This window comes from Abramis brama (genome assembly GCF_963993115.1).
Source record: "Abramis brama genome assembly, chromosome: 2".
Classification (NCBI taxonomy): Eukaryota; Metazoa; Chordata; class Actinopteri; order Cypriniformes; family Leuciscidae; genus Abramis; species Abramis brama.
In genome coordinates this window covers 6,879,365-6,898,790 of record NC_139964.1, presented here as the reverse complement: position 1 = coordinate 6,898,790, position 19,426 = coordinate 6,879,365, and the positions used below count along the sequence as shown (strand labels likewise).

General features: G+C 34.9%; 1 protein-coding gene across 1 annotated transcript in view; it reads right to left on the bottom strand.

Annotated features, from left to right (window-relative positions):
* Positions 1 to 8,272: 8,272 nt before the first annotated feature.
* LOC311077564 (uncharacterized protein) overlaps positions 8,273 to 19,426 on the bottom strand; it is a 90,507-nt gene continuing 79,353 nt past the window's right edge. The window contains exons 21-31 of the mRNA XM_084106090.1: positions 19,001 to 19,129; positions 18,822 to 18,922; positions 17,732 to 17,840; positions 17,340 to 17,431; positions 17,143 to 17,243; positions 15,079 to 15,455; positions 14,611 to 14,691; positions 14,420 to 14,518; positions 12,257 to 12,355; positions 11,645 to 11,758; positions 8,273 to 11,210 (exon numbers count right to left, since the gene is read on the bottom strand). Coding sequence (XP_083962216.1) covers positions 10,197 to 11,210; positions 11,645 to 11,758; positions 12,257 to 12,355; positions 14,420 to 14,518; positions 14,611 to 14,691; positions 15,079 to 15,455; positions 17,143 to 17,243; positions 17,340 to 17,431; positions 17,732 to 17,840; positions 18,822 to 18,922; positions 19,001 to 19,129 — 2,316 coding nt within the window. The 3' untranslated portion in view covers positions 8,273 to 10,196. The remainder of the gene's footprint in view (positions 11,211 to 11,644; positions 11,759 to 12,256; positions 12,356 to 14,419; positions 14,519 to 14,610; positions 14,692 to 15,078; positions 15,456 to 17,142; positions 17,244 to 17,339; positions 17,432 to 17,731; positions 17,841 to 18,821; positions 18,923 to 19,000; positions 19,130 to 19,426) is intronic.

Here is a 19,426-nt window from a genome sequence, read left to right as displayed (position 1 = left end):
CAGTTCTCTTCTCTCCATCACAAGTTTGATCCAATCACAACATCCTCCCAGAAACAAGATGATGAACTTTACAGCCGCATAATTAATATTGCTTTATCTTAAGAGTTTTTGCTGTTTTTATTTAATCTGCACTGTAAAATCCAACAGGGATTCTAAATAACACTTTTAAGTTAACTTTACTCAATGTCTTAACTTCATTGTAAAAATCTAGTAATCTGTACTATTCACATACTATGCTGTTTTTACTCAGAAAACCCAAGTTCAGATTAATTGATTGGTTTGAGTGACATTTTATCAAGCATGATTTTTGCTGTTTTATTTATTTATTTATTTTCTTCACTTTTTTAAAGCCAAAAAAGGACAATTATAATACACTGTGATTATAATACATGATATATTTTTTGTCAAGTTGGCTCCATTGATTCCTGTTGTTTCCAATAACATTGATTCTCTCATAAAACAGTATTAAATGAATTCATAGAGCTCAGAACACATCCTGAAATTATATTCAAATTAACCAAAATGTTGCATTTTATTTCTATAAATAATTTCCATTTGCATTAAAATATGTTTTCTTATGGATAACACAGATGGGCTTAAACGGCACACAAGTAAATGTATTAGATCACTTCAGACTTTATCTGTGTTTCATTTCGAAGGCTGAGTCCTCCGGACGTTTCATTTGTCATGTCATTGAAGCGGCTTCATTTCAGTAAACTGACCATTACAAAGTCATTAAGAAATTACAACAATCTATGCTTTATTAGGAATAACTGTCACTTTTATAATGTTACTGTTCTGAAATAAGAAATCCTTTATGCGGTCGACAAATGTGACCTCTGGAGGAAGAAGCCTTTGAAATGAGACACAGATATAATGTGTGCGATTAAAGAAGTCATTCAGATTCACCTGAGCCAGATTAAACAGGTCAGATCAGGTTTCCTTCAAGTGTTCACAAGAACAATGAAAACATCCAGTGCTTTAATGCAAGTAAATCCAGTCAAACGGGTCCTTCTGTTTAAAGCAGGAACAAAAGAAGTTGTTGTATTTCCATTCATACACACTTTCACAATCTCTTCAGGCTTTGTATTTACTATTGTGTAATTTATGAGAGTAATATATGAGTTAAATGAAATGACAAAGAAAGATAATAAAAAATAAAGTATTGTGTAAAAGTTAAAAGATACTATTGCAGCGCTTCAAATGGTTTATTCTCCTTCATCTGCTTGAGTCTCTCTGGATGAAAGTATCTGCTAGAATTCAGTGATGGAAGCATGGATGTGATGAACAGAAATGTTATACATAAACACCTTATAAAGCCAATTTGATGACATTCTGTTTAAGCTCATTTTATAATCACTATTAACATGGGACTGCATTATATCCTGCAACATCTCGATAGACCTGGGACTTGCGCATGGATCTTATTTGTGGACTTCAGTTTGGCCTTCAATACCATCATGCCTGATCTTCTCACAGCTGACTCAGCTCTCCATGCCAACCTCAATCTGTCAGTGGATCTCCAGCTTTCTGACAGACAGACAGCAGCTCGTGAGACTGGAGAAACTCTCACTATCAGCACTGGTGCTCCTCAGGGTTGTGTTCTCTCCACTGCTCTTCTCCTGTACACACACGACTGCTCCTGTACACACACGACTGCTCCTCCACACACTCCTCTGTCAAGCTCCTGAAGACACTCATCGGCCTTATCCAAAATGGTGACGAGTCTGCTTACAGACAAAAGGTCAAACAACTGTCACAACAACCTGGAGCTGAACTCACTCTGAACAGTGGAGATGATCGTGGACTTCAGGAGAAACACCTCAACACCATTATTTTTTGAACCGTTTTTTTTTTTTTTTTTTTTATGGGGTCCAGTGTATCAGTCAAAAGATAGTCAAATAGTCAAGAGAAAGGACATTATAACAGTGATATAACATATGGAAAAGTCTGCTTCATCATGGACTTCATCAGGACTTTTCCATTACTTCTCACAATAAGCATTTATAGATCCAAGTACACTGTAAAAAAGAATACATTGATTTTATTGATAACTAATCAATAAAATTGAGGCAACAGATTACAAGCAATATAATTGGACTTTGTGTGAGTTCAGGTCAAATGATGAATAATGATAATGTTAAAACACAACCAACACCATCAAATCACCTTTTCTCTTTGTTCATCTGTCTGTTATAACTCAGGTACAGCAGCCGAACAAAATCTAAAGTTAATAATTTAAGGGTCAAGAGCCCAACTAAAACACACACTGATCTCCACAATGGTGACTTTAATTATGATTTTCTCCTTCAGTGATTCTGCTTGTTAACACCAGGTGTCTTCAATAATGGTCAATAAAAGATATTTTGTAAATTTTACTCATTTTAAATGGTTAACTTTTAAGGAATTAATTTGATTAATTACTACTCAATTCTAATTTGTTAAATTTAATTTAATTAATAATATTGCTTGTAATCTGTTGCCTCAATTTTATTGATTAGATATCAATAAAATCAATGTATTCTTTTTTACAGTATGGAATTTTTCATTCGTGCAACTGAAGTTGAAGTTTTTTCATTAACATAAAACATTAACATTATCCATGAATTAGTAATAAAAAAAAAAAAACATGTTCTTATTATAAAATTGCAACAGTCAGCATAATGTAATACAAATCAAATAGCATTTAAAGTAAATAAATAAATAAATACAACAACAAATAAATAAGGATAATAAAACAATAAACATAATTAATAATTATTAAATTATATTTCAAATAATAAACATAAATAATAGATCTAGTGACAATTTCTGTAAAATGTATGGTAAAAGACAAATAGTAATTGCAATATAATATAAATATAATAAAACAAATTATTAATATGATATGGTAACAAAGCATTGTTTTTTGTTGTTCAAACAAAGGAACAAATTCTCATCCTTAGATTAGATGCATTTTAATATTTTGGTCCAATGTACAAAAGAATAAATTAGAATATCAAACACATACACTATACTGACAAAAGTGTTTAGACACCAGACCATTACACCAAAAGGGACTTTTTCTAAGTAAATAGACATTAATATTGAGTTGGTCCCCCCATTTATTTCTATTATTAAGAGTCAATTTCAGCCAGTGTTTGAAGAGAGGCGTTGCATCAATACACGTTTTTGTTTCAGCATCTAAGCAACAATATAGTTTAACAGCATTGCCACCCAGTGGAAATAATTGCTATTACACACTCTTGGGCAAAGAGCCAAAAATGGGGTTCGACGAGTTTTAATTGCAGCAATTTGATTGCGGTTACAATGCACGTTAAAGTAATCAAGAAAGAAATGAATTGTTGAGTGAACCCTTTAAGATCTTATTTTAAGATCACAACTGTCAGTCAATGTAAACTGCAATGTTATGTCCTTTGAAAAATATAAACCTTGAGGAAAAAAAATAAACAGGAAAAAAAAATCTCAAGTGAAAGGTAAACAGTAAGACTTGGAAAAATAAAGCATGTTAAGATTTCAGATGCAAAAGTCTCTAAGTCCGTCTGAAGTTTTGGTTTAATATTAACATTTTTATCAGGCTCCTATGAATAGGTTTCTACCCAAGTACCGGCATTTCTGAATGGGCTGAGGGGATTTAGTGAGTTTAAGTGAAAGTGTTTGATGAGTGTATATGTGCGGAGAGCATTCACTCAATATTATTATGTCATTTTTGACAGAGGTGGCTTTCAGAGGCTTTTGCATCGGAGGTCTTCATGTATATTATTTTACCTTGTTTTCCTTTATCAGGGTTTCCACTTTCTCACCAGAGTATGTGATGAGGCTGCTGATAACAACGTGCCTTTTTCTGTCAATTGTGTTGTCCTAACAAATGAGAGTAATTTACATTTAGTCATTTAGCAGACGCTTTTATCCAAAGCGACTTACAAATTAGGACTAAATTAAGCGAGTCATCAAGAAGAGGCAAAAACAACGCAAGAAGGTGCTCAAAATAGTAATTGTACATTACAATTTGCATTGATATTTTACAAACCCGATTTCTAGAAAAGCTGGGATATTTCACTCAGCAACTTGATTGTGTTTTGTAAATTAACAACAACAACAAAAAAAAAACTACCATGGTCACAAAAAGGTTAAAGAAAAAAGGTTACTTTTTCTGTCACATAATGATGACACAATATAGAGCAAGTCCATGATTTTGCTGATATTTCTCCTGCAGCACCACCTGTTTTTTAACACGGTAAGCAGCTTTGGGGTGTAGAGGTCTAGATTCTCCATGAATGTTGCTTGCAGCCGGATTGTAGTAATCCTTTGGAATTCTTCTTCAATCTGAAAAGAGAAACAGACAGAATTGTTTATATGTGGCACATCTTCATGATACATCACATTTTAAAACCAAGTAAACATATTGTACCAGTGAGGGCTGAAACAAAGCTGGCTATATCTAGATTAAAGATCGATTACAGGACTGCTTTGCAGAACAACTTTTTTCTTTTTTACATTTTTCTTAAAATAGCTTACTGAACTGGACTAAAATGTATGTGCACTTAATGTGGGTTTATCATACTCTTTAACCAAGCTCTCTTTAACTTGCATCTCATAAAGGTGTGTGTTTGCTTTAGCTACTTAAGGAAATGAAAATCTCTAAAATCTCTGTAATCACCCATCCCTTTTTTTAACTGCATTCCAAACCAATAGATTGTCTAGTAAATAAACGACTTACAGAGACGTACATAGACACGTTTTTAATGTCATTTTCAATTTTCTCCCCAAAGTCCATCATCAGTGGCCAAAAGAAATCAAAGTGGCTTGAGACTTTTTCCAAAATTGTTCCATAACAAGTGCACACACACACACACACACACACACACACACACACACACACACACACACACACACACACACACACACACACACACACACACACACACACACACACACACACACACAAGATCAAATTCACCATGGACGTCCTTTTTAATTTTTTTAATGTTTAATGTTTAATTATAATTTTTTTTTATCAGTGAGCAGAAGCACTTTGACAGGAGAATAGAAAACAGTTAAAGAAGAGTGGCAAGCCATAGCGGAGTCATCTACGGGAGTCATCATAATTCATAAATGGTGTTAATAAATATATATATTTTTTGTGAACAACAATATTGTCTCTTTCTTCTAAATGGCCCTTGGAATTTTAGAAAAGGGATAAATTGTGTTTGTCTTCATAAAATGCTACGTAGGACACTGTTTTGTAGCTGTATGACGACCAATGGAGAATAGGACAGCAGATATTTCATCAAGGATCCATATAATCACACAGTACTGTTAGAGAACAGAAGAAGAAGAACATCACACTTCTCTTGAAAACATAAACCTCAATAAACCGCAAACACAGTAAGTATCCTAGCAGACATTAAACTCAATTAAACTCCTACACACAAACTACACACATTAAACTCCTAGCAGACACATTTAAATAATATAGCGAGAACCAAAATGTGCTGAATGAATTGTATTGAGGTTAATGCACCCAGCTGTCATCATTTTACAGTATCCCAGCATTTTTATAATATATTTTATAATACACTTCTTATGTAAATTTAACTTCAGTTTTACAACAAAATAGTTTCAGTTGTTAGTGAATAGGATGTGCTACTGTATGTTGTACATGCTCTTGATTTTTAAACTGCTGTAGGCACACAGTTTGCAGATTGTTCAGACCTCATATTTATAATTCACTGTAACATTTCAGTTAGAACAAACAAACATATAAAAACGGATGTAATCTTTGTGAATGATGCCAAGTACCACACTTTATCACACTATTGTGTAAATAGTGTGATAAAGTAATGTAGACATCACCTAACACATCAGAGACACTTTTGGCAGAGGTCTAATGTACTTGCATCGTTCGGCCTGAGGGTGGCGCTCTAATGAAGATTGACATACTTTAGTACAACAAACACATATAATGTGATCTTAGAATTGCCATATGTGGTATTTATTGCATCCAAATGTTGTTTAGAATATTACAAGTTAGGAATTCCAGCGAGGAAAAAACATCCATATCTCTAAACAATCATTATATATTATATAAAATCTATTCACATGAGCACGTTTATACTTTCATAAATTTGATACAAAGAACAGACATGCCAAGTAGTAACTGACTTGATGCAGACTCATATCTGGTCTGATAGTGTCTTGGTCTGGAGCAAGGTTCGTCTCGTGAACATAAGCAGGGCAGCCAGAAATCTGCCCCAATGGCTCTCTATGAGCGCGCGCTGCAGTTCCATTCTTCACCACAGATTTACTTTGGAAATGTGTGGGGCGCTGTAGAGCTAGGGAGGGCTCTGCCCCAGAAAAATATGGCTTTGTCATTTGACAGCATTATACAACTAAATAAAATATTTTCAGTAGGATGAAACAATGTATCATCTTGTTAATATTCTTAACTAGGTATACAAAATGCTTACTGCTTAGACCTCATTTAGACATTTCAGTTAAAACAAACAGAAAATAGAACAAAATGGATATAATCTTTATAAATGATTAACCAGCATGTTTACTGTAATGTATAACAGTGCCAAGTTCCCTTTGCATGACTCTTTATTACATAATACTTACGACTATCACTTCATCCTTTGTGTTTGTGTCTCGTGTGTTTTTTGACCCTTTGAGTTGTGTTTATATTTACTGTACTGTATAACACACTGTTAACTAACTTTATCTTCTCAGACAGAAAACAGCTTCAGAGGAAGATGGAACAAGCGCAGCATACAAGAGTTGTATCTTGAGGGAGAGCATGCCAACATACAAAATCTGAAAATGAGAGATGATATAAGATAAACAAATCTAGTACAAAAGTATCTCTCCAAAGATATCAGAGATTATCCTCCTGTTGAATTTCACGTCACAGAATTGACCCATGTCACTAACAAAACTAGACTTCAGGAGATCTGGGACTCAGAGGGATTCATGGGATTTGAACAAAATTCGCTGATGGTTCTTGATCAAGATTCATTTTCATTGTGCTGTTTTTTATTAAATTTTTTATGTTATCATCTACAGTTGATTCTGTTCATATACATCTGTTGATACAGTTCATTTTGTACCTTGGCTCATTTATCAAAATCACTGTGTTCACCAGATAAGAGTAATGACTGTCAGCCATCATTAATTTAGCTAAGTAAGGTAACTAGGAAATGTTTACAATAGTTGCCTCACGCTGTATGCAGCTGCAACTATATGGTACCATGGTCACAATTGTTTATAAGTAGTGCATTAATTTTGGTGAACAAACAGACTGGAACTATCTGTGCTTTAAACAGTTTTAAACCACACCTTCCAGTCAATCAGACATTTGTGTATGCTTTTGCCTATGCGGTACTTTAGATTAATCTTCTTAATGTTTGAAAGACATGGTCAGCGGTTTGCCTTCTGGAGTGAAGAGGCCAGAAGCTCGGTCCAAGGAACTCTTCAGCCTGTCTACAGAGAGCCAAGACAGAGTGTTATCTCTGAGAAAGTCCCAGCCCACATTGAGGTTGTCGATGACCGCACCGCTGAAGAAAACAGACTGGTGGACTTTATTATAAAGTTACAGGGATCTGAGGAGAATTTGGTTGTTCTTTAACAATGTTCACATTTATTCATCTTCACAGACTAACTCATAGTAAAGATTCACCAAGGGCCTTAATTAGAAAAAGCATAAACATTATTTTGTAACTATTCTGTAAATTATTGTATCTTTATCTTAAATGTATCAATTCCTTAAAAATAACTGTTTTTGTACCATGGTTTACACATACACAGCAAAATCCCCAGTGTTAAATTACCACTGCTCAGTGTTTATATGAGTCCACACTCAGAGTGTTATAAGTAACACTAAAGCAGCGTTAAAGTTAATGAGATAATTAAGTGATTAATTTAGTGATGATTGAGCATTATTGAAGACACCTGATGTTAACAAGCAGAATCACTGAAAGAGAAAAGCACACATTTTAAGTCACCATTATGATTAACAGTGTCTGTTCATTTGTTTGTCTTTGTTTGTCTATTTGTTTCTCTAAATACCCGGCTATGTGTAAATGTGGCCTTACTGTGTGCCACTGACCCAATCCTCAGCACTGAGCCCTGCTGGAGCTGCTCTAAATATGTGCTGTGCTATTAAATTAAATTAAAGATGAAATATGATAGAGCAATAGAATGAACAGTGAAAGTAACAGAATCTCATATAATGCATTTTAGCAGGCTTAATTAAGCATGACAATAACTGAAGGAAATATATAATTTATCTTCATCTACACAAATAACAGAAACAATCACATTTATTCACGTCACGAGTCACGTTGAAAAAGCAAAAAAAAAAAATTCATATCAGTTTAATGCTTTCCCCAAAATCACAGATATGAACTCCAACATCTTTTAAAAGGTTAAAAGATTAATAGAAAGTAGAAAGATACAATCCAGATTAAATATTCTCTAGAACTGTGTAACACCCAAAATTACTCATAAGAAAATCTCTGCCCACACACCAAGTAAATCATATAATATGGACTGATTAATCAATCATCAAATCTCTGCCCACACACCAAATAAATCATATAATATGGACTGATTAATCAATCATCAAATCTCTGCCCACACACCAAATAAATCATATAATATGGACTGATTAATCAATCATCAAACAAATGTGTCATAGCATAACTCTTAAACATCACCTACTGTTAACCCCTAACTAGAGCCTATATGCAACATCCATAGGGCTGGGCGATATATCACATGATATTGTTATGCGCATCTCGTCAGTAAAGCCGGTTCCTTGATTAGTAGTAAATATATATAACATTATGCACCAGAAAATGTATGTGTCGCTCGTGTTATTCGTTGTTGTCGATTCTGAGGACTCTGATTGGCTTGCATGGCTTTATCATTCTCCCTACACTGCCGTCCATAGGTTTGGCATAGTTATGATGGCGCTCAATGGCGTATTTATGCGGGTTGATGTAAATGACAACTTTTTTTGAAAACGATGTTGTGTGCACAATGTTATTATTGAAAACGGAGGGGGGAAATAGTCATTTCTTTAAATACCCGGCTATGTGTAAATGTGGCCTTACTGTGTGCCACTGACCCGATCCTCAGCACTGAGCCCTGCTGGAGCTGCTCTAAATATGTGCTGTGCTATTAAATTAAAGATTAAATATGATAGAGCAATAGAATAAACAGTGAAAGTACCAGAATCTCATACAATGCATTTTAGCAGGTTTAATTAAGCATGAAAATAACTGAAGGAAATATATGATGAACAAATTAAGCCAACTAATAAGATTTATATTCTTTTGGTTTATCTTCATCTACAAAAATAACAGAAACAATCACATTTATTTGATAAGATGAGTCACTTTGAAAAAGCGAAACATTTTTTTTTTCATATCAGTTTAATGCTTTCCCCAAAATCACAGATATGAACTCCAACATCTGTTAAAAGATTAACAGAAATTAGAAAGATACAATCCAGATTAACTAATCTCTAGAACTGTGTAACACCCAAAATTACTCATAAGAAAATTAAATCTCTGCCCACATACCAAATAAATCATATAATATGGACTGATTAATCAATCATCAAACAAACTTGTCATTACATAGCTCTTAAAAATCACCTACTGTTAACCCCTAACTAGTGCCTATATGCTACAACACCACACTGTGTGAAATAACAACAACCAGTAAATATAGCTACTCGGACAATAATATAAATCAGCCATTATACCCAAATATTCTACTGTATATGTAAAGAAACTAATAAAATATTTTCATATTTTTCTTTTCATTGCTTTTTTTTTGTCATCAGCATCTGTGTAATAAGGTCTATTCACAAAATAAGCTGACATAGACACATGTGCCATGGCTTCAGCAGTTAAGAGTAGGGTTGTTAGTCCATTTTAACCAACTGGATTGCATGATATGCCAAGTAATTAACAATTTATTCGCCCTCATGTCATTCCAACCCTGTATAACTTAAGATTTTATCCTGACACACTTTTTTCATCTAAATTAGGAAAATTGAAAAAAAAAAAAAAAACACTTCTAACTGCCACAAAGTAAATAATTGGTTGTGTTGTTAAAATGATAATTATATTAAGTTAATGCTTGAAATTGACAGCCCTACTTTAAAGATTAATAAGGGTCAGACTTTACTCTGTCACACGATTCAGAGACTGAGCAGGGTTGGTGGAGCCCCACGCTGCAGGATTGGGATACTCCCCCTCCTTCATTAGGCAATGGGGCTTGTTGTAGTCACGACCCTCATAGAGCTTCCAGACACCTCCGATCACCCTACAGGAGCGAACCACTTTTATACCAAACTGGACCTCAACAGAAGTACAGTCAACCGTGGTCTCATGCATTGAGCCTTGACAACCCTCCTCTCCATAGAGCTGGATCTTAAATGATGTCACACGTTTCAGAGACTGCGCAGGGTTGTTGGCGTCCCACGCTGCAGGATTGGGATACTCCCCCTCCTTCATTAGGTAATGGGGCTTGTTGTAGTCACGACCCTCATAGAGCTTCCAGACACCTCCGATCACCTTACAGGAGCGAACCGCATTCATAGCAAACTGGTTCTTTACAGAAGAACAGTCAACTGTGGTGTCATGCATTGGGTCTTTAAAATTCTCCTTTTCATAGAGCTGGATCTCAAATGATGTCACACGATTCAGAGACTGAGCAGGGTTGTTGGCGCCCCACGCTGCAGGATTGGGATACTCCCCCTCCTTCAGTAGGTAATGGGGCTCATTGTAGTCACGACCCTCATAGAGCTTCCAGACACCTCCGATCACCCTACAGGAGCGAACCGCATTCATAGCAAACTGGTCCTCTACAGAAGAACAGTCAACTGTGGTGACATGCATTGGGTCTTCAAAATCCTCCTGTTCATAGAGCTGGATCTTAAATAATGTCACACGTTTCAGAGACTGAGCAGGAACCATGTTGGTGGAGCCCCACGCTGCAGGATTGCGATACTCCCCCTCCTTCAGTAGGTAATAGGGCTTGTTGTAGTCATGACCCTCATAGAGCTTCCAGACGCCTCTGATCACCTTACAGGAGCGAACCACTTTTATACCGCAGAGGACTAAAGATGGACAGTTCCCTGTGATACAGTAGTTGTTGCCTTTAAACTCTTCTTTATCGTAGACCTGAATCACACACTTGAATGAGAGAGAAAAGAGAGAGGTTCAGATAAACTTTTTTTCCTTGTTGAATCAGGGAAGGTTATCAAATCTCTGCACACACACACCCAAAGAAATCATAAAAGTTGTCTAAATATCTTATTAACAACAGGTGTCACCACTAAAGGATCACCAAGCATCAGTTGTAAATTGAACCTAATTAATTTAATTAACTGCGTGAACAATCAACACATTTAACACTATGAAGAGTAGATCCTACACTGATTCAATGTTAGTTTTAAACACATGTGGCTGAGACTCATATATACATGGAGTGTTCATTTAACAACGGTGATTTTGTTGTGCATTATTAAAAAATCTTGACTATTTACATGGTTATTATGCAGAGTTTTGGGTGACTTGTCTGTGTGTGGAAATTGTGCATGAATGATGAATAAACTATAAACACACACCTCGCGCCACCATTTGAAGCACTCCTTAGCGTCCTTCTCCTCCTCATCAGAGTTCTTTGTGTAGTAAACCCTACCAACACGTTCAGTGAACTTCTCCGGCAGAAGACTGGATACCTGTCGATACAAGAGAAATGTGTTTATCAGTAATTATAGATCTGGGGAACTTGCTTTGACTTGCTTAGATTGACCATGTTAGTCTTTCTGTGAATGACTCTATATGTAAGATTGATATAATGTAAGAATAAAATATGTACATACATAGAATGGTGATAAAATGTAAAAAAGAAAAAAAAAAAGATCTTTAAAGTAACAAGTGGTGCTGTTTTATGACCACCTAAATACCACTTAATAATACCACTTTTACCCTATGAAAAAAAAGTGACTGTAAATGCAAGATGATAATGAAGTGCTTAAGCAATGGCTTAATTACGTAATAAGTAAGAATAAGTAACAAGTAGCCATTTTAAAACTTATTTAAAAAAAACACCATCTCTCCAGATAAACACGGTGGGTTGCCAATTAATTTGCAGTTCTAACACCTAATCTAATGATATGTTAATGAAGATTATATGTAATTCTGTAATATTTTGAAATGCCAGTTGGTATGAGTACCTCATATTTCTTAATCATTATACCATTAGTGGGTTTCTTCTTCTTGTAGAAATAGACATGGTTGATGGGGTTGTAAGGCTGTAAGGACTGATTTTCCTGCTAAGACAAAACACACCCTGCAATAAAGCCATATAATGCACCCTGGGCAGCAGATACCACCCAGCAGGCACAGTACGTTAATATGACGTCAGGAAGACGCTGGACTCCAACTAATCCAACGTCAGTCAGACGTCATATTTTGGTTGAAAATGAAAGTCAGGTTGACGTCTAAACCCAACGTTTGTTTGCACTGTTAACTCTTGCTGTAAAAAAAGGCCAAATTCTGGACAATATCATACCATTTTCCATTAAAACAGTAATATACCGTAGAAAACAAAAATAGCCTACAGGAATATACTGTAAATTAACAGTGCTCAAAATCGACACTCAGAGGCTGTTTTCCCATTCACACCCTATACCCTCATTCACTATTCCCTACATTAGTTCACTAATATAGTCCACTTGACAGAGTGAATGAAAAGAAGTGAGTGAATTGAGACACTGATGAACACCTGATAAGCAGAATCACTGAAGGACAGAGAAACAAGAACAGAAAAAAGAAATAACTACAACTGACTTCCAGCAACACTGAGTGTGAAACCAGTTTACAAACCAATTTAACATTATTTCTTTTGTACAAAAGTTATTGTTGAGAATTAACAGATATTTAGTTGTTGATGTTTTATTGAAAATAATAAAGTTATTATCACCATGATGGAGATCAGTATTTGTTTTATTTGGGCTCTTGAACCACTGACTTTATTATATCAGTTTTTTTTCTCTGACTGCTTTAACTGAGTTTATAAAACACATTTGTTATGGCAAGAAAAAGTCAAGAGAAAGATGATAAGGTGTTTAAGACTGTTGTAATGATTACATAGTCATCCTGGACATACCTGATTCTCTGATCTTAACCAGTGTATAAAAGCTTTGTATTTATGGGTATTTCATATTAATCATATCTGTAAATCTTTAATGCGAAATACAGCAATGTATCTGTAATCAGTTATTCTGAAGAATATTGAAATAATGTTGTGCTTTAAAACATTTTGAGCTCCTGCTTGTCTTAGACACAAACAGACATCAACAATCAGCACATGAATCTCAACAATGGTGACAATAAAAACTTTCATGTCGCAATGGAAGACTATTATTGCTAGAATATTAGAAATCTAATACTCAAGCTGTTTTCTCATTGTTCTACTCTTAATATTAAATAAAAAAACGACTGAACGAAAGATACACAGATTCTCTTGAACCACCACCGCGTTTGCGTCAGAAAACTACTGCAGTGCAGCCAAAATGCTCTGTTCGACTTATCTGAGATCCTTTACTCTTCCCTGTGGATGACCTGTGACCTACTTTCTGTAAGATCTGAATTTTTGAGTTTGAATTTTTGAGATTGAATTTTAGAAAACTGAATTTGAAGTTCCGAATTTCTTCATCTTGAAAACTTGAATCTGCCTTTTTTAAACTGAATATTTGCAGTATAAGAAATCAGAACAAAAAAACTAGCTGTTTGAAAATACATGTCTATAAAATTCAGCCATAAAAACATTTCAATTTGTTAAATTTCAAATTCAGAACTATTTAAACTACCACCTAAAATTCTGTTTTGTTAGATTAAATAATTCAAATTTACACAACTCAAATTCAAATCATTTTGTCATATTATAAGCTCCATACATTACTGTGTGTCTTTGTCAGGAAAACATTACTTACTTTTAGAGTCATCTTTGAGTAAATGATGTCATGTATTTTTCTGAATTGGCTTTTAATAATTTACTTCTGTAATTGGCATAATACATTTTTACCTGACAAATAAATGTTACATTTTGATTTATTCTGAAGTTTCAGAAATCATTAATTTTAGTAGATTAAAAGTGTAGTCTGGTGTTTCCGCAAATCTCTGTCCAGGATAGATCAAACTGAAGGCACTTTGAATGGACCATGGGGCACATCTTAGGAAGACCTTCTGATTTCTGACTATCTCCTGACTTAGCATGTTGTACGCTGCAAATATTATAAAAAATTACACCTATGGGTCTGTAGTGAGCGGCTGCATAGGGTAAAATACTTGCTAATAAATTAAGAGAACTTCACTGGAGCGCTGAAAAGACATACACGCATTAAACCTTCGCCAGGCCGTTGGATTCCGTCGTTGGGCCCATGGATGGTCCTTGCAGGGTTTTTACCATTCTTATTATAATCCAGTGTAATCACCTGTGTGATAGGAGATTACAATGTTAGTCACTAAAAAGTTTTGAAGAAAAATCAAAAGAGTGGAAATTGTGGAAATTCTGAACACAACATACTTCAGTGCGGAAATCCTTCTTATCCAAGAACACAGTCGGGTGACGTTTGTTCCATTCATCCACTGCATCGTTCCAGTTACGCTGGAGAATTGAGCATTAAAGTCAAACAAATAAGAACAAATTATATATGTGAGAGTGTATATCATTATCTGTGCATGTCCTTCAGTGAACAAAACTTTTTCTCATTGTTTTTTTAACTGCACATTTCCATTGATTGTAAAGGTTATGAAACGATGAAATGGCATCAAAAGGTAGGTATGATTTATTGGTTTATACCAGCATACCGGAACAGTATTATTAGCTAATTGGAACAGCCTTTTAAGTCAGTTTAATGGAGTGAAAATGGAATAAATTGAATTTGCAAATATGGAAATTACAATTTTAAGCCTAAAATTTAGAAAGGAAAGTTAAAATGTATTTCTAAAATAATGGTATGTTTCACAATATGAACACTAGAATTTTACTCACAGTAAAGACGTTATTTTCCCCTTCAGCTTCAGCTTCCCCTTCAGCTTCCACTTCCCCTTCAGCTTCCCCTTCAGCTTCAGCTTCAGCTTCCCCTTCAGCTTCCCCTTCAGCTTCCACTTCAGCTTCCCCTTCAGCTTCCGCTTCCCCTTCAGCTTCCCCTTCAGCTTCAGCTTCAGCTTCCCCTTCAGCTTCAGCTTCAGCTTCCCCTTCAGCTTCCCCTTCAGCTTCAGCTTCCCCTTCAGCTTCAGCTTCATCTTCTGTTATTCTGGTCTCTCCCACACACTTTTGCAGGCGTCTACTCACAACATCCTCAAGCTCTTTTCGGGCACCTTTCAGCTTGTCTTTAGTCGAGTACAAGATCTCCTCAAAGATGTGATCTGATGGAATGAGAACAATTTCGACTGAACGTTGCTCTGCATCTTTAAAATTGAAACCTTTCTGGTCTAATGAAAACATGTTTAAATCATAAGAATAAACCATGTATGCAGTTTGGAACCTCAGTGCAGTTTGGATTTAGGGCTTATCATTCTACAGAAACAGCAACATGTTATTTTCTGGAAAAGGTTAAATAAAATATGGACAAAGGAGGGATAGTGGGAGCAATTATTTTAGATCTTTGCAAAGCATTTGATACAGTTAACCATTCAGTTTTACTGCACAAACTTCATGCATTTATTTTTTCCTCAAAATGTATTAGCCTTATTAACTCATCATACATTTTTATCTCATTCACAAAGTGTAAGAATTGACCAATATAATTCTACCCCCTTACTATTATCAACTGGTGTTCCACAGGGTTCAATTATAGGTCCAATTCTTTTCAGTTTATACATTATCGATTTACTATCTTTGTGTAAGAACTGTGACACTTTGATGTATGCAGACGACAGTTATCTGGGCCTATGGAAAATCCACAGAGGAAGTTGCCTCAAAACTAACAGAGGCCATGTCATTGATCTCAATCTGGTTTGAGCAATCCTGTCTGCAATTGAACATATCTAAAACGGTTACCATGTTCTTTAAAAAAAAAACAATATAAATATAAAACCCGAAATTTTAATATCTGGAAAAAGATTACAGGTCGTCACAGAATATAAATATTTAGGTTTATATATAGATTCAAACCTCAACTTCAAAACTCATATCAAAAAAGTTAGTAATAGGATTAAGTTCAGTCTAGCAAACTTCAGATTCATTAGAGACTTCCTTTCAACAGAAGCTGCTAAATTATATTTCTTTTCCATGATTTTATCCCACATAACATATTGTTTAATAAGCTGGTCTAATACTCATTCTACAACAATAAAACCATTAGAAACATTATATAAACAAGCATTAAAAATACTGGATAAAAAACCATACCACTACCACCACTGTAGTATTCTGAGGAAATATCAGTTATTTACCTGGGACAATCTCATTAAATTCAAAAACATCTGTTTAATTTATAAAATCAGACATGGTTTAGCACCTCCTCCACTATGTGACTTTATACATTTTTGATCCAGTGAGGTTAGGGTAACCAGAGGGGCAGTGAGGGAAGACTGCATCATCCCCCGGAGAGAAACAGCTTTTGGTCAGGCTGTCTTCTCCGTAAGAGCAGCTCAGCAATGGAACACAGTGCCGGCAACTATCAGAGAGTCTTTGCCATTCTTTTCATTCAAAAAGAATGCAAAAAAATGGCTTGTAGAGAGCCAAACTTGTGGGCACTAATGCTTTCTGTATGCATTTAAACATTATATAATTATTTTACATGAATTGTATTTATTAACCACAATGTGTTGTATGTAATTTTATTTTGTGATTTTATACCTGTGATTATTTTTAAAGGTTGCCTTTTTTACATCTGGCTGGGGGACTACCGATGAAAATTAGCACTTTTGAGCTAACTCGGGTACATTTACATTGTTTTAATGTTGATTAATGTACACTGTTCCCCTTCAAATAAAGAAGTGAATGAGTGAATGAATGTATGAGTAAGAATAAGAGGCCTTGAACTTAAACTTACAACTTCTGTTTTCCCCCATTTGGATCTTTAGAATCCTACCCGTGTTTTCAGCTTACCTGTCAGTTTAATGAACTTTGTCATTTCATCTTGAGAAAGGGATTCTGAACTCTGTGTGATCCCAAGAATGTCTTTAGCTTCACAGAAGGCTTTTACGATTCTAATGAACAAATAAAAAAAAAGAAGTATGAAACAGTACATAACTCAAGCAATAGTAAACTATAAAAAACAAAGATAGAGTAAAAACAATAATAACTTGTCTTCAATGATGTTGACGATCTTGTGCTGGTAGGCCTGGAGATACAGGGTGTATCGGGTGTGAAACATGTCATAAACATTATCTGCCACCTATGAGAGACAAAGAATAACACAAACAGCCAAATATTAATATTGAAATGTACAGGTTTTCAATAGTCATTCAGAAATAATCTCAAATTTGTCTGAAGTGGAAACTTTTAAACGGTACAAAGATAATTGCATTTGGATTGAGCAGTAATTGATCATGTACAGACAATGTTTCAGGATACTGCACAGAAAGACTAAATTCAACGTTCTGCTGTTATATACAGTATGAGACACTCACAGTGTTGTCCAACAGGCAGAAAGTTGATCAGCCATCAAATAAGCAGTGGTAAGTGTATCATGTACCTTGTCCCTGAAGCAGATGTGATTTCTCTTTTTCACTTTACACACTCGAGCAGATTTCAGCAGACGCTGATGGTCAAAGCTGTTTGGGATGCCGAGGTAATGACAGTCTCTGAAACAATAATGTATAATTGTTTCAGAGACTGTCTCTGAATAATTCAGAGACAGTAGAGGAAATAATTAAATGCACACTCTATTGCTGATGGATATGTAGACTTGTAATTAAGCCTTTTCCCCGTTATTATTTGATTCACGGGACCGGGAACCAGTTATCTTGCTAAGAAAAATCTTTATTCTTAAATATCAGGAGAGAAACTTTGAGAAGATGTTGTATTCATGCCAGGTCTATGCGTTTCTCTGTGTTTCTCCTTCCTCACCCCATCATCTCCCGGTTTCCACTTCCTCTCACCTTGACATAACTCTATGTTTCTCTAGGGTGGTACAGTAAGATTGAGCTTATATACATCACAGAGAGACTTACAACTTCATTGTAAGGTAGAAAAACATTTTGCTTATGTTTAAAAATGGAATGTATACCTCATGCTTACACATGGCACAATCCACTATCCCTCTGTGTATGCATTAGTGGTACATTTGCATCAGTTGATATATTAGGACAATATATTATTCAGTATATTTACACAATATAATATATTGATCATAAATATATTTTTTTCCTTAAAGGACACAGCCTTAAAATGGAATGTCAAATTTTAATTAATATTTAGATTAACATATCTTTAAATATTTGGTTTCACGTACTTCACATACTTTTGGTCTTATTGTTTTTAAAAACATAAATAAATAAAGTGAATCAAACAACATTTGTCAGAACTTCTAGTAGGCCCAATTACATGTTATTTTGTTCAGATTTTTTTAAATCACTTGAGTGTGATAGTGCGATCTCTCTTCTAAACAATTCTCAATTACTCAGCATCGTGTAGGTCTATATGAAAATATATGAATTAAAAGTTTAATGTGATATCAATAATGACATTTTAACTACTGGTATTTATGCTGATGGACATTTAAGTTCTTCACAATGTGATAATTATGTATAAATAATCAACATTTAAAAAAAAAAAAAGTTTACCTTGCAAAATAGTCCCATTTGCGCACATCAATTTCGTTCCATTTATTTACCACAATCTCATACAGGAAAGCTTTCTCCTTAGGCCTCCCCGTCGCTGTCCACTGGAAGAATACAAATAACTTCAGTACAATTTAACTTGTTGGACACTCACTAAAATGGCAGTGTACAGGATTCTTTACCTCTGGAGTTGCAGTATCGACCCCCTTAATTAACTCTTGAATAAAGGTGAGATCTCTCTCCTTCAGATCACTTCTCAGTCCTTTTTCCTCTACTATGTCCATAAACAAAGAAACCGACACCACCTCGTGCTATACAAAATATGAAACACACACACAAACAGAAATATGTATGCTACTGAAACAGTACAACACTATAACTCTTAGAAATAACATTTACCTACTCTAATTAGAATAGATTTATCTGTAAGGAAAATTAACTGAAATTAACATCCCAAATAATAATAATAACTATTATTTTTATTGCTCCTAATTAGATTGCTTGTCTGAAGTTTAAAATCATTGGTTAACCGTAAGCCAATCATATAATGTTTGGTTATGACGTGTGTTATGTGCATTGAACTTTCACTGTAAACACATGTATGATGC